The following is a 19,512-nucleotide window of genomic DNA, read 5'->3' as shown; positions in this document are numbered from 1 at the left end:
ACAACTGTTGATGATGATGGTTCGAGAAGATGAACATGTTACATATTTTACATTCTTTGCAGGTTGGTTTGTTTCCCTGCTGTAGGAAGAGTCATAACTCTCTACTTTCTAAATGATGATCTATCAAACTCCTTCCTCCCTCTCATGAAGTCATATCTGATTTCTATGGGCTGTTCTCCATTCGGAAGCTTTCCTTGTAACTTGGTGACCGCTCGGTATCCAAGTCGTTGATATTGCTAGTGCTGCTAGAGCGCTTCTCATCTTCAACACCTGCAGAGTAGTGACCCGGTGCACTGGATCCATTAGGGATGTGGAACCTCCTATCAAAGCGGCTGAGTGCGTACGTAAAGACCACGATCAACTCAATAACATAGTTGAAGACGTAATAGCAGGCCTTGTGGTGGTACCATGCTGGGTTTGACGCAAGCCGGGGCGTAGTGTAGCTCACGCCGATGCGGAAGCCAGCACCCAGTGCTAGCAGGGTGGCGGTGAAGAGAACGAGGATGATCTTTGTCCTGAGCGAACCCTTGCCGAAGGGCTCTGGGGCGGATTTGCTGGGGATGAGCACGGTCGTGATGACAATCGGAATCGGCAAGAAGGCCAATGTAGCAAGGGATGTTCCGGACAACAACTGGATGATGCGCGCGGTGTTCAAGGTCGATGGGTTGCGGGTGTAAAAAGAAATGATGGTGACCGTAATTGTCATGATAAGACAAATGATGACGTAGGCGTAAAGAGCCTTGAAGGCGATCGAGGGGATGCGACCCCATCCGAAGTTGGGATGTATCGATCTGACCAAACGCTGCGCGAAAATGAGGTTGACAATGAAGAGGATGATGACACCGGCAGCCGCGAGAATATTGGCGGCGATCGTCAAGCTGGCGTTGTCGTGGCGAGTGGACCAGACAATGCGTAGGACCAGCGCCATGTTGCGGGCCATGCAGAAGCCGGCGAGAAGCACCGAAGGTAGGAACTTGTGCCCGCGGGCTTTGTTTCTGCGAAAGATGGTGAGGTTAAGGATGAATCCGCTGAGGAAGAAGACGATCAAGACGGCGCAGATTGGCACATCGACTTTCACGGTCGGCGTCAAGCCCAGAAGAGCTGTAACTGGTGCATATGGAGGTCCTTTCGGCGTCTATGCGGTGTTAGCGGTCACAACATGACGGCGATACAGAGTGGCCTACCTGCTGGCCACTCGCGGCCGTTGTTGTAGTTGACATGGCTTGGCAGATTATGTTGGGTTGTAGAGAAATTGAGTTTGGTTCTTGGCAGGGGTCTTAAAGTTGAATTAGAGTTCGTTCGATGTTGCGATTGCGTCAAGGTGTAAAGACTTCGAATCTTGGGGTCTATAAGTGATGAGAACTGTGGCCAAGCCAGAAGTTTGATACGTTGATTGCGTCTTGGCTTATGTGTATGATTTCGGACCCCGATATGATGACACGGTCTAAATAATTATACCCCATCATCGTGATATCTGTTCTGCTAGCTTCTATATGAGCCAACTGCTTTGATGTCTCCCACCATCCTGCAACCGGCCATCGGAGGTTGGTAGAAGGGCCGTGTCGACATTGATGTGGTTGCTGGCATGCGTCTAATCAGCTTCTAATGAGCTGGTCGGCATCTGTGCCTCCGTAGCGCCGTGCCGCCCATACATTGATGGCGGGAATTGTGGATTTTACTACTAAATAAGCGCCACATCTGTTCAGCCCGGACCCCGTTCCTATCCGTTGTCCGATGTCATGTGCAAGAGACATTCCATACTATGTCTGTACGTCCAAGGCCTAAGACCAATTACAGCTAGACAATCGGTCTCCGACTTGTCCAGGCCGTCTACATTCGACAGATGGAAGCTCTTTCAGTGCGTTCATCACAACCAACAAACGCCAGGGTGCTGTTACACACCCCAGCCACTTCCCTACTTCGGGGAGTGTAGGCGCCGTCTTACTCAGACAGTCTTCACAAAACCTGCCGCGATCTTCGCTGCTGGAGCTTGATTTTTCAGCACACCGAAATGTGATGGGAAAACCCTGACAAACAGAAATTTCGCTTGGTGATGAGTATCGATTTGCAGGGAAAAGAGGGCAATCACAAGAAGCCAAACAATTATTTCGTGTACGTCTTTGCATTCGTATGCCGTGTATCTAAGGCTCAAAGCTAGATGCGCTCTAGATAACCTAGACCAAACATCGTGAACTCTAAATAACAGCCCTCGCTTTAGTGGCAGCAAGTAACGACGCACTGGAAGTCGGCCTGCGAGGTGAGGAGCGAGTTAGCTTGAGTTCCTATACCAAATACGACTCTACTGGGAATGGGGATCGCTTACTCCTGAAGGACCACGGGTGATGTCGCCGGGGGCGCTCTTGTAGGTAGGGTCGATGGCCTGGCAGACCTTGATCTTGGCAGCAGCATCGATGTTAAGGCAGAAGTTGCAGTTGGGGTCGCTGTAGGTGCAGAAGCCCTCGGACTTTGATGACTCGTCAGCAATCCGATCTAGCGGATCTCGCCTCGTAGCCAGTGTGGTGTGGCTTGGAGGCTAGTGTTCCGTGCTTACCTTGCAGCTAAAGCCCTGGGGAACAGCGGCAACAGCCGTGAGAAGGGAAGCGAAAACAGCGGTGAAAGTAGTGGCACGCATTTTGAACGTTGTGGTTGCGACGGCAAATGAATGTTTGAAGAGAAGAACGGCCTGGCGGTTACTGAAAGAGAGACTTGGTGAGGATGAGGTTTTGATGATGGGAGCACGATTGAAGTACACGGAAACAGCAGAGAATTTATAACAGCACGACACGTCCATCATCTTGTGATCACAGCAGTATGCGGTCTGGCTTATCCTCAGATATCAAGAAAGGGACCCTTCATGATTCGGCTGTCGGCATGAACGAGTTGACCTCTGAACTCTAATAAAGTGAGGCCCGAATTCAGTATTGGTTACGAACAGCTAGAATTGCTCTAGTGTTGAATGAAGATTTGGAGTTGTAGATCATCATGGGTAAGTTGACTCGCACATACTTTGGCTTCCATTGTTTAGGTTACCTTGTTTAAGTTTTGAGATCCTGATAGAGTAATGGGGAAAGAACGAGTCGTGCTGCTCGCGGCGACACAGACAGTGGCCCCCAACTTATTCACTGCCCCGCATAGCTCATTTCAGGAGCGCTGTTGAGCATCAAAACCACATAGATACGAAGTGCTAGTCAGAATAAAGTTGCTACTGGGCATTATAGCTACCAAATGGGATTCTTCGAGATCGTCCATACTTCCCCACCTACATTCTGCGGGCAATGAGTTGTGGAAATGTCTCAGCCAGTCCTTGCAGAAATGCGAGTTATCAGGGACTGTCGGTGGATGATCCTCGTTCGGATGAGAAGAACGGTACAGCAGCCCAGGATTCACAATCGACGGAAGATTTTCCTCTGCGGTTGAATTTAATTCAACGAGAAAAACGGCGTCCATCATTACAACGCTGTTAGGTTGAAGCAGCGGCATGTGTCAAGTGAAGCCGATGTGAGTAGTCTTAGGCCAAGATACATCAAGTGTACAGATCGATTCCAAGGCTCGGACTGAACATAAGCATTCGGGGCACTACGCAACAGAATTTTGGGAGGGGTAGCGATTCCGATGCCGAACACTCAGTCCGTTGACTGTGGATAGTTTTCTGCCTAGGCAACCTGAATAGTCATGATTACTCGATACCAAGATGATTCAGGGACTAACTCGGTACATGTCTTGCAATAACCATGTTTGATAGCTGGACTGAATCGGCATCATAACTCGTCACATGTCTCCAAATCTGGAGCACAGCAATAAGCATAATGATGGGGGTCCCGGGCTAACTAGAGAGATCTCTCGGAGAGCCTCTAAGCCATATGATCCAGTGTCATCGTGACCGTGTGAAGTCAATTCGCAGCGCTTTACGAGGAATGCCCATGGAGTCTCGGGGATCCCCGACTTGGAATCGGGGTAGACGAAGCCTCAAGTGGATGTTACTGAACTATCGCAGGCTCGCTCCAGATAGCGAACTTCTCTTACTAGAATCTCGCTACAATCTTCTCTGGACAGCTGATGGTTTTCTTTGCAATATCTAAATTCTTTGTATCTTTTCAGCTTTAGAAGCGACAGGAGAGCAGTCCAGTTGCGCCACCTCTTTACATCATGACGTCTCAGTCAGGAGGTTGCTGAGTCATGGAAATCCGATCAGACGAACCTGAAGTCTGGGACAACGAGGGTGCATGGCGAGGACCTGACACGGCCCCCTCATGTTTGGGCCCCTTATTATCGGACTCTCAGGGTAGCAGCGGTGAGTATCAAGAATTCAAGATAACTTTCAGGTACATAAACGAGCCAATGACTACAGTGTACTTGATGCAGCTCCAGGCTGCATGCAGGTACCCAAGTGCAAAGTTGGTTCCAGTGCTGCGGCGCCATGTCACAACTTTTACCCAACATCCTTCTCATCATCACGAGAAAAGACATTGCGAAGAGAGCAAAAAAAGAAAACTGAAGAAATAAGAGAATGTTACGATTCGTCGATTCTTTCCTTGTGACTTAGTAGAAAAATCCCTCCTCGAAAAATCAGCGTAAATTTGTGCGTTCAGGCGCAATCCATCATCCATGGATCACTGCATAGCTCACGGGGTTCATCCTCGCGGGCGAGTCGAACCGTCGCATATCACCTCCGACGTATGTGCTGGGGCCAGACCAAAACAACCCCCCCTCTCCCTCATCGAAGGAAGGATTAGAGTCACATAAAATTATCGCATCCCGCGGGCCAGACATAGGAGCTAACGTTTGAAAAGTAGGACTCCTCTGGTCCTGTATTATCTAACTGTTGTGGGAAGAACTACATACACACTACTGTAACAAATGGGGGGATATCTCTTCTAAAACAGGCCAGCCATCGCGACGAGAGCAAATCCAAACAGACCAGTGCCAACAGTTGCACCGGTCAACAGCTTTCCAGCGGCAGCGCTGGCGCCGGTGGAGGCGGTAGCGCTGGCGGACAAGCCGGACTGGGTAGCCGAGGGGGCAACCGTCGGACGGATCGTGGTTCCTGTCGTGGTGGAGTTTCTCAGCGGGGCGCCCGAGGACACGGGGAAACCAGAGGAAGGCGTCGCTGTCGCGTCGGAGCTCCCGGAGGCGGGTTCGGAGGTTGTGTTACCTGAAGTGGTGTCGTTCTGACCGGCGTTGGTGCTGTCGTCGGTAGCGGCGCCAATCTTGATGCTCGAGTAGTCACCAGTCATGTCGCTGTAGGTGTAAGAGCCACCGGGGTTCGCGTTGGTGATGGAGACCTTTTGGACGGTCATGGTGAAGGGCGCCTTGGTGTAGTCGGTCTCACCGCCAGCCCAGGTGATGGTGCCGGCGTTGTTGTCCGGGTCGCCGCCGGCCCAGATGCCGAGTCTCAGGCGGGCCGGGGTCTGGGGGAAGTTCTTGCCGCCGAGGGCATCGGCGTAGTTGAGGGTGCGGACGAGGTTGCTGTTGATGTACCAGGTGACGGCCTCCTTGGTCCAGTCGATGGTGTAGTTGTGGTACTCGGTCTGAGTCGCGGCGATGGTGTGGAACGCGCCGCGGTCGTAGCTGGTGGTGTTGCCCTTGCCAAAGTAGTTGGTCTGAACCTCGGCATCCTTGCCGCCGAGCCACTCCCAGTCGACCTCATCCAAATCATCGGACTCGATAACTACACTGCTGACGATACCGGTTCCGGGGGCAGCCTTCATGAGGACCTCGGCGCGGCCGAAGAAGAAATACCACGACGTCTCGATAGTGGGGGCATCGCCCTTCTTGTTCAGGGTGAACTCAGCGCCATCAGTGCCGTAGGTGATGTTGCCGGCGGTGACGGTCCAGGCATCGTTGTCGGCGCCCTTGGTGAAGTCGACCTCATAGGTGCTCTTTGCCAGACCTTTGTTGGCGGGGCAAGTTTCTTAGTTATCTCGTGTTAGCAAAACGATCCATCCGCCAAAGCATAGGCTGCCGTGATGTGGAGGACATGTCGAAATATCCTCAAATGAACGCGGATCCAAAAAGTTAAACTTACTCTTAGTAGGGTCGCAATCGGTAAAAGTTTGAGCGAAAGTTGTAGAAGCGAGAAGCGCAACGAGCGACGCTTGACGAACGAAAGACAATGCCATTGTGAGTAATTTTACGGCGAAGGAAGAACCCTCTAAAATTCAATTCAACGATAGTATATTGGAAGGAAAAGAAGTTTCTAAAAGAGAAGAGATAGAACGAGAGAAATGGCTGAGGCTTTCAGTGAAGAACCATGGAAACCGAACCCGCCCCCTTATTTCGATGGCGGGTCATCGTCTCCATTAAAGAAGGGCAGAATCAACAGGATACATGGATACCTGGTGTTTGAGCTTTACTAGGAGAACCCATCACGCGAGTTCCAGCTGGACAAGCTGGAGCCAACCACCTCACTTCCACCCCATCTCAAGGAGGCTGACGTACGTTTGAGCATCTGGCAACGGCAAACACCTGCCACTCGGCCTCCCGGCAGTGGAGTAGCCATGGTGGGGTTCATTAGTGGGTGAAATCTATTGAGGGGACGCGTGTGCATGGGTGGCTGTACCATTTCCTCTTCCCTAACACCTGCAGCTGGTCGCTCGGGGCAGCGCCCACCATCCGATGTGCCGTGCCGGGAGGCCGTTCATGCTATTAAAAAGCCGTGCGGCTTGTCAAGTTGGGCTGAAGCACCAATGGGACGTCCCGGCCAGGGTTCTCTTCCCTCTGTTCGATGTGGGCTAAAATGGTGAGACGGGATGACCAACGGTAGAGTCTCAAACCTCTGTGGCTGGTGTCGAAACTTTCCCACACAGTATCTTTCCCATCTGTGCGTTTTAAGGGGGCTGAGACTGCTGAGGAGGGTGTTTTGATGAATAACCCATACAGTTTCCCCAAATCATCTTGTTGGTGACAACACCACGGGAGGCCCCTCGATCCAGACATAATCCTTGATGTCCCGCGGAGAATAACAACCATGGTGGCAACCCGTGCCAACCTAAACACCCAACTCCAGAACTGTGAATGCTGCGGCCCTCTCAGGCTGTGCTCTTCAGACGAAACATGCTTTAAGCTCACTGGATCCCATTTACATCACAGTCACAGGCCAGAGGCCAAGTCTTTGCGTACCTGCATCCGGATCCGCGCGCCAGTGGTGCAACCAAGTCCGCCGTCGCCTGCGAATTCGCGTTTCCGCACTCCCGTTAGGCAGGGCTGCGGACGGACAGGGGAGTATGCGGCCCTTGGCACTATCGCGGCGCTAAGTCGGCCAAGCAAATGACATCCTGCAGGGTCATTTCGGAGCCCGATCGCCCACAGTCCGTGAACGGTGAGCGTCGTATCCCGCCGGGAAGCCGCCGGAGATTTTGAGGGAGCTCGGCAGATCTACGTTCGGGGGAGGCAGAAGCACTGCCCTGGATGACGTTGAAAATCAAGGGGTTGGCGCAGCATATATTATGATCGCATTCGGTGCGCGCGGATGGCTTTTTGATGTTCTCCCGTCCTTCGCCGAAGGCACGGCGAAGCGGCTGTGGCCGACGGGATGGCCATTCAACCAACATCGGGCCTTCAAACGCCGTTGCGAGATACGACCGCCGGTGCAGTCACTGTTTTGGCTCTGCGAGCTGGATCTCCGGGGGATTACGCCATGTAGGTCAGAACAGGTCTTGGATTCGTAATCATCGACATGACCCGCATCCGCAGGCAGCCTACGTGTAAACGTGAGCGGGTGTGTGATCATCGAGGCACTGCAGCAAGACCGGCACATCAGCCATGCGGTCGGTCCAGTTCTCCTGCAACAATTAAGGCCGCACAAGGACAATGAGTTAAGTTGGTCTTACTGATAAGTTTGTGATGGAATCAATCGTCAGTTAGAAGCGCTACAAATCTGAAGGAAATCGCAAAACCTAGGTATGCGACAGGGCTTACTCGAGGCCATGAAAACCTCCCACAGGGTCCCAAAGCATCCGGCGAGCCTCTGATCACGGAATGACCTCCCAGCCCTGGTCCCCCAGATATAGTTTTGCAAGGCCAATTCCAGCGCACGAAGTTCGTCCCTATCAACCGCAGTGCATGCATACTTCTGTCGTTGATGCAACATCACTACTGGCTTGACAAGGCGAGCGATGTATTTGAACAGTCTGTTGGCATCGAAGATTTCAAGCACACCCTCTACAAGAGATCTGATACGACATGGGAATATGGTTCCGGTGGGAACTAGTTGATGAACCGGAAGTCGCCATGTATGACTGTTCATCTTCTACTGCGGAAAATTCGTAAACGCTCTTTCTCTCTCCAAGAGTGGAGCTCGACGCCGCCGTGTTCCTCAAAGCATCTGGGATCAGGGTTACCTACAATGCCTGTGCCAGTTCCTTGATCGACCTCGACATTGGGGATTTGCCCGAATTTCCGGGCCAATTCGGTGATCCTGAGTCTGAACTGGTCGATGCACAAGCGCAATGAATGTCTATCTCTCGCATTGCTCTTGTAAGCCTCGACCACCAACTGAGCCTGGTCAGTTCCAAGTAAAGCATTCATGGGACGACCGCTGCTTGACATCGTGCAAAGTCTGGGGGAGGACGCCAGGCAATTGGGAGGAGATAATACTGCTACCGAACACACTGTTGATGAGATGCTCACCGCCGAAGAAAGGAGCTAAGGAGACCGATTGCGTTCGAATACTATGCCGGCTGAAGGGACCAGAGCAAAGAGTATGTAGAAGTGAGAGGAGGAGCAAAACCGCAAAACGTATTAAATGTCAAAAAGATGTCTGTTTTTTGGGATCGAGTCAGTGGCATTGACTAGCGAGATCTATACAATGATTATCGGAGTTGAAGGGGGACAGGACAGCCCCTCCATGTCTGTCTTTCTTATACGGCACAAGGATTTCCGACTCGGAGTGAACATTGAAAGATAGAAGCAATTATAACTGAGGACAAATAGGAATAGCTCTCAATGTTGTAGAGGTCTCTTTGACAACAGGCTCACTATACACGGATGGTATCCTGTATCTACCTACTTAGTTTGGGAAGGAAGCCATAGCCATATCTGAAATTGTTAACGGCGCTAGCTTGTTCTAGGGTCCCAAGGTAGTTTTGGACTTGTTCATAGGTCTAGACAAACAACGAGAAACAGATAACAATATTGCACCCGCGACAATAACAAACCGTACCACTACTTTGGCTTAAATGTGCCAGGGAAAAAACAGGCTGGACTAAGTTTGGGTTTTATAACTGAACTGATCTCCTGGCAATCATTTGAGAACGCCTCCGGGAATGATGGGAGGACGATACCGATACTCGAGTTCGAAGATCATGATCAAATACGGAAAGCGCCATTTGGCAAGACTCTCGTTCATTACCGATGGCGACGGGAAAGCCAATAATATTGTGGTCTCTACGTGTCCAGCTATAACGGTACTCTGCAGGAAGCTCATGGGTGTCATGGCTAGAATGATCAACACCCTTGTTGTACGCACCATTGAATAGGGCCCGAACATTCACTTGACGAGTCTGACCTTGGACAAGAGGCGCGCGGGGCGATGTGGAACCATTAACATATCTATCAAGATCATAAGAACACGTAGATGGAAAAACAGGTTGAAGGAAATGTCTGGAAGAAAACGGTGTTGTAAGTCGAATTTTGCTTAAATCCTTGTAACGAAAACGTAATATTTCCCGGCGTAGAAATCAAAGCAATACACTTTGCCAAGCAACTATAACATCTTCTAGACGCTCAAAATTTTGCGTATAGATGTTAAAAAATGACAGCTTTCTTGCGCCTGCCTATATCAGAGATTGAGAGTGGGAAGGTTTGGTTTTGCCTTCCACGAGCTCAGGATCGCATAACTAAGTATCTTCCGTCTTGTTGTGTCGTCACGGAGATGTTGACTCAGCTGCACAGCCACAGAAGCAGTACTCAAGCCACATAGACTCGAGCACCTTAAGGTAACGCCCGAGGGCTCCACCCTGCGCCTCGGCTCACCATGGACTTCCACTCGCAGTTGGTCGGACATATGGGGCGGTTGATGTCACACCCGTTCAAGCTTGACCAGCTACCAACAGACAATCAGGCTGTTCACAACCACCTCACGATATCCCACCTTTCAGTATCGCTTCTCTACAACTTTGCAGTACCAAAATAGACACTTTATTGCAAGTCTTATCATGCGATAGAAGCACACTACCTCCCCACCTTTGCGAACCTTGTTGCGCCGCGGGCTCAAGAGCTCCCGCACACGGTTTACCCTCACCCTCCTCCGCACCCTCCACCCCCGAACCTCAACGAACCGACCACGTCCATCTGAAGCCCCTTGCGCCAGCCGCCCAATATGGCCGACACGATACCTTCACTTCAGACCGGGCCTCAAGATGGCGAGCGCCGCTGCTTTATCTGCCTTATGGACGAGAACGAGTCCGGCGCCTCCGAGTCCGCCTGGGTCGACCCGTGCCCCTGCACCCTCGAAGGCCACCAAGACTGCATGATCCAGTGGGTCACGGAGCTGGAGCGCGAGGGCAAGGAGATCCTCTGCCCGGTGTGCAAGGCCAAGATCAACATTGACGAGCCCTACGACCCGGCGCTCGCGCTCAGCAACCAGATCTACAAGTCCTTCAGCAGGGTATCGCCAGGCTTGATCCTCGGCGGGATCGGCGCGGGCACATGGGTCAGCTTGGCCATGTACGGCAACATTGCAGTGCGGGTGTTTGCGGGCCCCGAGGCGACGTATCGCTTCTTCTTCAACGACAGGAACCCCAGAGGCGTGCCCATGGTCAACTGGATCCACGTCGCGATCCTGCCGACTATCGCGCCCGCCCTGGTCCTGGGCTCATCGGTGCCTATCCTGGGCAATGTCTTCTTCATGCCCGTCGCCGCGCTGGTAAGCATCCTTTTCTCACACTCACTTTTGGCAGACCTGACTGACATGATATAGTACGGCGTTTTCCACATGGCCAAAGACGACCACTTCTTCTCCTGGCCTCCATCCCCCCAACTCGCGGCAGCGTGCTTTCCGTACATTAGAGCTGTATACAATAACCTCTGGCACGAGTTTGTCTGCCCGTATGAGAAGAGGTGGGAGCGCACAATTGCCGGACTGCCCGAGCCAGCACCCCAGGCAAACAACAGACCGAATGGCAACCGCCGCCGCCGTGGTAGGAACAACGATGGCGCCAACGAAGCCGCTAGAAACGTCGGCTTGGTCGGGGGTTTGATCGATGCCGCCATCGACATGCTGGACATCCCTGACGTGGAAATGGAGGTCGAGCTAGAGGAAGTGGAAATGGGGCAGGACCATGATGTCGTCAACCTCGAGATTCTCGTCGAGGAGATCGAGGAGGCGCATGCAGCGGAGCAAGAGAATGGCGGCGGAGATATTGCTGCTGCTCTCCCTGCTCAGCTACCCCAGCCAGGCAACGAGCCTCAGCAGGCAGCGGTCGCGGCACCTCAACAACCCGCAGCCCAGCCGGCACCCGCAGCACCACGCCAGCGGGGTATTCAGGCCAGCCTCAAGGACGTCACAAATGCGATCGTGAGCACGCTCCTGCTCCCAGTCTTCTCGGCCGCCATGGGCGAAGCCATCCGGTTGGCGCTGCCCAAGCCCTGGACATCTCCGGCGGGCACCTTTGGTCGGTTCAAGATCCGGACGGGGCTGCTCCAGGAGCAATGGGGCCGGAACCTCGTCGGTGGCTGCATGTACGTTGTGATCCGCGACGTATTCCGGCTCTACACCAAATACCGCCTCGCGAAGAACAAGCCCCTGCGCAAGATTCGCAACGTGGACAGGCGGAGGAACCAGACCTCTCCCACTTCTCCCGCTGCGTAGGGAACGTTGAGATAAGAAAGCAAACAAATATTAACAGCGACAGTACACACCAGCATATCACAAGGCGTTGGCGGATAGGATAGGAGGAGTGTATACCTTTTTTTTGCTTTGTTTCTTTTCTGTGTGATTAGATCTCGTTCAGCATGGCGAGACGTTTCCCATCTCCACGGCCTCTGCTTAAACAGCGATGAATCAGTCAGACTATTTTTCTACATTTGTGCGGTCGATAGTGACGAATATGGATGTCGTGTGCATTTAACCGCATATCTGCATGATTGCATGAAATTGAAGCCAAGAGGAAATGCTCCTTTCCCATTCAGCGGGGTAACCGGTACGTTCCTCCAGGCTCTTCCCTCCAAGGCTCCAACGCCGCCGCTGCTTGACGCCCACCCGCCCAGTCCCCCTCCCCCACCTTCAACGCGACTGCGCTGGAACCTTCCAGCCAAACAGCTGTACCGACCCGGCGAAAAGAGAACGTGGGGAGTGACGCGGGCAAGCCAAGCAGCCGCAAAGCCCAACCCGCCAGCCATCGCAACAAAGGAGGACGATCCCCCAAAAAACCAACAACACAACATCCAAGCTCTCCACCATCTTCCAACACCTCTTGATACCCCCATCCTCGTGTCGAACCCTCCCTCCATTCGATTATATACACGTCCACAAGTCCACACATCGTCAAAATGGTAAGCAGCCCATCCCATTCCAGCCTCCCTAGAAAGGGGCAGACAGCCAAGAGAAGAATACAATCATGAGCTAACATTTTACCCCTCCTCCCCTCCTCCAGGCGACAGTAACCTCCAAACAGCGCCTCGCCGTCGCAATCTGCGAATTCCTCTCCACCTCGGTCAACGACGGCACCCTCCCCGCCGACGACAAGGACTCCATCGACGTCGCAATCCAGTGCATCGCAGACTCCTTCAAGGTCGACCCCACCGACAAGAAAATCCTCGCAGAGGCCGTCGGCGCCCAGAACCTCTACCAAGTCTACTCCGTCTACGAGAAGCTCAAGAACGCCTCCACCCCGGCCGCGGCAGCGGGCGCTTCCGCCGGCGCAGCAGCAGCAGGCGCAGCCGACGCCGCCGCCTCGGCCTCCAAGACGGTGACCGAAGAAGATAAGAAGGAGGCCGACGCCCTCAAGTCAAAGGGCAACGCCGCCATGGCCTCAAAGGACTACCCCTCCGCCATTGCCCTCTACACTCAGGCCCTGGCCCTGAACCCCGGCAACGCCGTCTTCCTCTCCAACCGCGCGGCCGCCCACTCCGCCGCAAAGGACCACGAATCCGCCAAAGCAGACGCCGAGGCCGCCGTCGCCGTCGACCCGGCCTACACGAAAGCCTGGTCCCGCCTCGGCCTCGCCCGCTTCGCCCTCGGCGACGCAAAGGGCGCAATGGAGGCCTACGGAAAGGGCATCGAGTTTGAGGGCTCCGGCGGCAGTGAGGCCATGAAGAAGGGCTTCGAGACGGCCAAGCGCCGCGTCGAGGAGATGTCGGTCGAGGAGCGCGATCTGCCCCGCCAGTCACCCGGCATCGGTGGCGGCATGGGCGGTGGCGCGGGCGGTATGCCCGACTTGAGCAGTCTGGCGAGCATGCTCGGCGGCGGAGGAGGGGCTGGTGGTGGTGCGGGCGGTGCCGGAGGCATGCCCGATTTCAGCCAGATCATGAACAACCCTATGTTCGCGAGCATGGCCCAGAACCTGATGAGCAACCCTGACATGATGAGCAACCTCATGAGCAACCCGCGTCTGCGCGAGATGGCCGACCGCTTCGGCAGCGGTGGAGGCATGCCTGACCTGAACGCTCTCATGTCCGACCCCAACATTGCAGACATGTAAGTGATCTTACCTGTGCCAATGTAATAATTTGAATCCTAACTCTTCTTAGGGCACGCAACATGATGGGTGGTGGAGGTGCACCGGGCGGTGCTGCTGGCGGAGCTCCCGGCGGAGGCGCTGGTGCTGGCCGTGGAGGCTCGGCCTAAGACGTTGTTTTAAGAGGATCAAATTCATTATTGAAAAAAAACGTCCCCGTTGGAGAAGCCGGGAACCACAGTTGATGACCACTCCGACTCACTACTAGAATTACCCTCACAACAACGTACACAAGACACCTGTGCATGAATAGAACACCTTTAACGGCCCCATGAGCCGAGTCTCCTTGTTGAAGGTTGAACAATGTATTTGAAAACAGGCAAAGGTCTGTTGAGGTAACTCAGCATGTTGATCAAGCTATCGACCCGTCTTATCCATACATCCAGTCTAATCTAAACTCAAGTATCCGCCAGTCTGTTCTAAAGCTTTTCCGCACCAATTCTAGTGAAACTGACCCTTCGCCAATTTTGGTTTGCTTTTGATTTGAAACACAATACTCGCACGATATGAAATGTAGCCCCCTTCGTCTCTTTTTACACATGCCAGCTTGCGCTGACGCCGTTCTCTAAATAATACCGTAGAAAGTGGCACCAAACAAGCCATTTGATGGGCCAAGAATAGTACATGCCGCCATGTGACACTGGACGAGTGCCAACTCGAACAAAAGAAATCTGATAATGTGCGGCGCAGGATCAATTGAGAAGCTGTGAAGAGCTAATGATGAGCACCATGATCTGGGGGTTTTGCATGGCCATGTCGGCCACGTCCACGGCCTCCGCCTCGGTTGTGCCGTTTTTTCTGACCACGATGGATGTTGGACTGCTGGGGATCGCGAGCGAGCGAGGGTGCCGCTGAATTAGACTGCGTGACCTCCTTGAGAGGAGATGTTGACTTCGTTGGTTTGATTGCAACCGGACCGTGAGATTCCTCAGGCACGTTTTCCTTGTGGCGAGAAGCAGGAGTGCTGGTCAAGCCGGGTGTCGGCAGCTTGTCATTGATCAAGTCCCTGGTTACGATGATGGTCATTGGGGAAGCACGAGTCTCCTGGCCCGGTGTGGCGGCCTTCAGCTTCAAGACCGGTGCAGATACGTGGCGTACCTCCTGCAACCCATTAGTTTCATGCTGGGCTGCAGATGGCTGTGAGGATCTTACAGCAACGGACCCATCAGCATCATCGCCACTTTGGTCCATCGCATCAAAATCGCCACTACCTTGTCCATTCGAATCGCTCATCGCGTTGTAGCGACGGGCAGTAGAGTGAGGGGTCCTGAATAGGGGAAGCTCAAGCTTGATGACAGTGTCCACTGAGTCATTGTCGGAGTCTTGTACCTTACTGTCGTGTCGAGCACCTGCCGCAATAAAGCGGTCAGGCTTCTTTTCTTGAGAGCAATCATACATCATGAAGGGAGTCTTACCAGACAGAGGGCTTAGTTGAGCGCGGCTGCCGGCAGAAATGGTCGTGGTGCCGACGATGGATTGCGGGGAGGAATCGTCATCCGAAGAAGTTGCGCTCACCCAATTCAAGACCCGCTTGGGAGTCTGTCGAATGGGCGAGACATGTGGCTTCGCGGATTCCGTGACGGGTTGGCGACTGGGGGATGGAAAAGAAATTTTGGTGATTGGGGTCGACTTGGGCGTGAATTCGGGTGCAACGGGGTTCAATCGAGATCCCTACACAATTAGTGGTTAGAATCTGCCAAAGACGAATCTTCAGCTGACTCTACCTCTTTCTTGTGGTTACCGGGGGTCTGAACAGCCTCGTTTCCCTTGCTTGCCTGAGTCGGTGTCGTCTGGGTGTCCTCGGACGCAGAAGCATCTGTCTCCGAGCTGCCGTCGAGCGTGGAGTCGTCGGTGTCACTTGCAGTTGACTTTTTGCTGGTGGCGGAATCGTCATCCTTGGGCTTCAGGAAGGTTTGCTTAGACCATAGGTCGGCATATCTTCCCTTAGCGGTAACGAGGTCGGCGTGATTGCCCTGCTCGACAACCTCACCATCCTCGATGACAACGATGCGATCAGCGTTCATGATGGTCGAAAGTCGATGACTGTGCCTGGTTAGCATGTGGGCCCGGTAGCTCAATGGCGCAGTGGCAAATAGGGGAACAGTAGAGGCTTGGATAAAACGGAATACATACGCGACAATGAAAGTGGTTCGTCCCTTGCAGAGCTGCATGAATGACTGCTGGATCTTCTGCTCTGTATCGGTGTCCACTGAACTTGTCGCCTCGTCCAGAAGCACAATCTCGGGCTGCTTGAGAATTGCCCGGGCAATAGCAACACGTTGGAGCTCACCGCCAGAAAGTTTGCTGGTTTTGGTCAGCAGCCAGTCTTTTCGCAAACACTGGGATTACTTACATTCCCCTCTCACCAACTCGCGTGTTGTATCCATCGGTGAAAGTCATGATCTTATCATGAATGCAAGCGGCCTTGCAGGCTTCAAAGACCTCGTCGTCAGAAGCGGTGATTCTCGCATACCGAATGTTGCTAATGATCGTGTCGTCGAAAAGCACAGGATTCTGCGGCACCAAGCCAATGCGGTCACGGAGGCTGTGCAAGTCAACGTCGCGCACATCCTGTCCATCAATCAAGATGGACCCCTCGCTAGCGTCGTAGAAACGGTTGAGTAGCTTCAACATGGTGGACTTGCCGGCACCAGTAGCACCAACGAAGGCCACCGTCTGGCCGCCGGGAACAGAAAGAGAGATGCTGTTGATGATTTTCTTCTTGGAATCGTAGGTGAAGCTCACATCATTGAAATCGACGTTGCCACCAACAAGCTTCAGGGGACGGGCCCCCTTCTTGTTCACAATTGTTGGCTCCTTCTTCATGATGTCCAACAGTCGCTCGGCATCGATCAAATCACTTCCAATTTTCTTTCCGAGGCTGGCCATGAACCGCAGTGGAGACGTGAGTTGTGCCCAGTACATCAAGAGCATTGTCAAGTCACCGGGAGTGGCCTTGCTGTTCTTGATCCTGTACACAGCCAGAATCGCACCAGCCAAAAGACCGCAGAGGAGAACCAGAGACTGGAACGCTTGCGCAGTAAACCACCCGAGACGTACACGCTTAGTCCAGTTGATGCGGGTGTGAATTGCGTTAGAGTAGCGCACATCTTCGTACGTCGTCTGATTGAAGGATGCGACCGTATGCCAACCCGTAATTCCAGTCTGGCGTACGTAGTGCTCGGCGTACTGGGCGTTCACGTGGGCCCGTCTGCGTTCCTTCATCACAGCAATCATCTTCGTAGCGATGAACAAGAAAAGTGTGCTGGTTGCCAGGGTGATGAGACCTTCGTAGGGTCCCAAGATAACCGAGAGATAGACAATGGCAACGACGAGGTCGATCAACATGGGAAGAGCTTGGAAGCAGATAGACTCCAGGAGGTCGGAAACACTTGAACCGCCATACATGGCCAGGCTGATGTCAGATGTGCTCTTTGAATCATGAAAGTCGGCTGAGAGGTTCAAGATGTGTCGGTAGGCTGCTGTGCTCAGAGCCCCGTCGGCGTATACTTCAAGGGGAAGGTAAAGCCATTCTCGCAGAAACTCGATACCGGCGTCTGAAGCAGCGATTCTGAGCAAGCCATAGATCGCAACTCCGTACCAGGCACTGCTGAAATTCCTGTCCTTGAGCTCATCGACAATGATACCGAATTGACGCGGGATCAAGAGATTGAGAGCGTTGCCGGCGAGGAGACAGAGGCCAACAAGGACAAGGCGTAGTTGCAGGGACTTCTGTCCGACAGGCCAGATATAGGGGAACAAAATCTAGAGTGGTGTTAGGCAAGCTACGGACATATGAGGTGATCGAAGAGCAACGAGAAGGTTCAAAAACTTACGCCGAAGCCCTTAATGTACGTCAGCCAGTTACCCTCTTCCTGAAGGCGTTTCTCCATCTCCTCCTGTGCCTTTCGCTGGCGTTCGGCCCAGTACGACTCTGGCGGATCACTTGTCGTTCCATACGTGGAAGTAGAGCTCTGGCTGCCGTTTCCTGAGCTGTTCAATCGCGACTTTGGGTCATCTTGGCCGAGAAGAGATTGTCGTTCTTCATCTGTGGCTTCTTCCTGGCTAGCTCGGATACGCTGAACAACGTAGACAGAAACAATAGTAAGAAGCAGATAGTAGCGGAGACCAGCGAAGACAAGATGAGCGATGCGGCAGTGTTCAAAAGTGCTGGAGCGTCGGATGATGAGATCTGGTACTCCAATCATTGGCTCGAAAACCAAGGAAATGAGCCACGAGCCCCAGTACGGTGTCCACACGGGATGTTCTGTGTCGGAGAGGAAGGCCAATTGGGTACCAAAGACAAGAACGCAGGAAAGCAAGCCAATAACTTCATGTTCCTGGCCAATCCATTCTTGGAGGATGATTGACTGAATGGCGATGACGGCAATCTGGGCGACGTAGGTGAGGACAAAGGCAACGATGAGGTTGAGAATCCATGATCGAGGGATGAACTCTTTGCCTGGGTTGTTGGCTGCCCGCAAAGTCTGAAGAGTGCACACAGCAACAGCAGAAGCAATTGCAAAATAAGTGAAGGCCAATGCCGGATAGAGGTAGTGAAGGCTATCGAGAAGCTCTTCGAGGGACGCCATTGCGGCAGACGGTACTGAGGACGTGTGGAGTAACCGTAGATCCGCAGGACGACCGAATACTGGCTAGAGAGAGCTTGAGGGGGTGGACGGATTAGGTAGTTGATGGATTCACCAAAAATCGAGAGGCGGCTAGCTGGTGTTCCCGACAAATGAAAGTTGAAGAGATTGCTAGGTGCTGGGGGGAAAGACAAGTGACGGGTGTATGATGAGAGGGATACCGGGGGAGCTTTGGCCAGGGATGGATGGAGCTGTGGGTGATCTGATGTCTAGACCTTTGGAGCGTGCCTCAACAGGGATGATGCAAGACGGGGAAGACGGGAAGGGCTGCCTGCCAGACGGAGTTCTGTTTCGTTTCCTTCCCCAAGTTTTAGTTTTTCACCCAGCCAAGGCAAAGAGCTTGCAGCTTGCAGGAGGAAGCGGGCTCAAGAAACAAGGGTGACGATGAAAGAGGGATGCGTCGTCGTGCGCAGGGTGGACCTGAGCGGGCAGAAGTGCGTTTCGATGGTTGCTTCCAGGTGAAGATTAAAGTTAAGTTGGCGATGGAGAGGTAGGATGGATGATGCAAGCCGGCAGGAGACCGAATGATGCAAGTCGAAGCAAGATCTAGATTGCCTTTTTTTCGTCTCTAGAAAGACAACCCAAAAGGTGACGGTGGAAAAGAGAAAGCTTTGAAGAAGTAGGTGCCGAATGTCGATATTAAAGAGTAACCACCGCGTTCCGGGGACGTGTTTGCTGCAGGTGCAAAGGGAAGGAGCAGGTACCCAATCCCAGTCGATGGGAAAGGGGAAGGGGGGGGAGGACCGTAGGACTGACTATCCGTACCTTACAAGACGGAAGGGTAAAGAAGAAGGGGGTTGGCCCAAGGTAAGGTAAGGTCCCTTGCCTTATGGTAAGATCAAGAAAGTGCAAGTGCAATTCCTATGATTGACCCTTCTCCTTGTTCTTTGCAGTTCAAGACGTGCAGGTGTGCCAGGTTCCTTCTGTTGGGGTGAGAGAATGTAGATGCGTGCCGCGTGCGTCGAGTTGATGCAAGGCAGCTGAGCACTGTCGTCTAAGCGGAGGGAACGTGAACCAACTGCTCTCGCTGGAGCGAGAACGTCTCAGACGAGGGAGGGCAGAACTGGCTGGTAACTGCAGGGTTGAGGTACCTTCTCTTTTTCGGTTCACCGTTCTGATGAGGAAGGACCCCGGGAAGTTTGAAGGCAAGAAGGCAAGGTACCTTCGCAGAAGAGGGAAACAACCTT

At 53.1% G+C, this 19,512-nt stretch overlaps 6 protein-coding genes across 6 annotated transcripts; 2 read left to right on the top strand and 4 right to left on the bottom strand.

Annotated features, from left to right (window-relative positions):
- Nucleotides 1-163: 163 nt before the first annotated feature.
- Nucleotides 164-1,220, bottom strand: N0V96_004218 (uncharacterized protein; the record flags this gene model as incomplete). The annotated part of the gene is made up of 2 exons (XM_053188283.1): nucleotides 164-1,135; nucleotides 1,185-1,220. The coding sequence occupies 2 exons, from the start codon at nucleotides 1,218-1,220 to the stop codon at nucleotides 164-166; spliced, it is 1,008 nt and encodes a 335-aa protein (XP_053054245.1).
- Nucleotides 1,221-2,214: 994 nt separating this feature from the next.
- On the bottom strand, nucleotides 2,215-2,632 carry N0V96_004217 (uncharacterized protein; the record flags this gene model as incomplete). Its single annotated transcript, XM_053188282.1, has 3 exons — nucleotides 2,215-2,250; nucleotides 2,324-2,464; nucleotides 2,552-2,632. The coding sequence occupies 3 exons, from the start codon at nucleotides 2,630-2,632 to the stop codon at nucleotides 2,215-2,217; spliced, it is 258 nt and encodes an 85-aa protein (XP_053054244.1).
- A 2,242-nt stretch (nucleotides 2,633-4,874) lies between these two features.
- CRH1_2 (transglycosylase) lies at nucleotides 4,875-6,119 on the bottom strand (the record flags this gene model as incomplete). The annotated part of the gene is made up of 2 exons (XM_065757053.1): nucleotides 4,875-5,911; nucleotides 6,026-6,119. 2 exons carry the CDS (start codon nucleotides 6,117-6,119, stop codon nucleotides 4,875-4,877), a joined length of 1,131 nt encoding a protein of 376 aa, XP_065614266.1.
- A 4,199-nt stretch (nucleotides 6,120-10,318) lies between these two features.
- On the top strand, nucleotides 10,319-11,809 carry N0V96_004215 (uncharacterized protein; the record flags this gene model as incomplete). Its single annotated transcript, XM_053188280.1, has 2 exons — nucleotides 10,319-10,864; nucleotides 10,919-11,809. 2 exons carry the CDS (start codon nucleotides 10,319-10,321, stop codon nucleotides 11,807-11,809), a joined length of 1,437 nt encoding a protein of 478 aa, XP_053054242.1.
- A 680-nt stretch (nucleotides 11,810-12,489) lies between these two features.
- On the top strand, nucleotides 12,490-13,786 carry sgt2 (Small glutamine-rich tetratricopeptide repeat-containing protein 2; the record flags this gene model as incomplete). The annotated part of the gene is made up of 3 exons (XM_053188279.1): nucleotides 12,490-12,492; nucleotides 12,594-13,636; nucleotides 13,690-13,786. The coding sequence occupies 3 exons, from the start codon at nucleotides 12,490-12,492 to the stop codon at nucleotides 13,784-13,786; spliced, it is 1,143 nt and encodes a 380-aa protein (XP_053054241.1).
- A 1,569-nt stretch (nucleotides 13,787-15,355) lies between these two features.
- N0V96_004213 (uncharacterized protein) lies at nucleotides 15,356-18,268 on the bottom strand (the record flags this gene model as incomplete). The annotated part of the gene is made up of 4 exons (XM_053188277.1): nucleotides 15,356-15,719; nucleotides 15,810-15,980; nucleotides 16,030-17,441; nucleotides 17,513-18,268. 4 exons carry the CDS (start codon nucleotides 18,266-18,268, stop codon nucleotides 15,356-15,358), a joined length of 2,703 nt encoding a protein of 900 aa, XP_053054239.1.
- Between the last annotated feature and the right edge of the window lie 1,244 nt (nucleotides 18,269-19,512).

The sequence above is a fragment of the Colletotrichum fioriniae genome, assembly GCF_027942845.1.
Source record: "Colletotrichum fioriniae strain IMI 355084 chromosome Unknown scaffold_4, whole genome shotgun sequence".
Lineage (NCBI taxonomy): Eukaryota > Fungi > Ascomycota > Sordariomycetes > Glomerellales > Glomerellaceae > Colletotrichum > Colletotrichum fioriniae.
The sequence above is the reverse complement of the archived record's forward strand: the minus strand, read 5'-3'. Positions and strand labels throughout refer to the sequence as shown.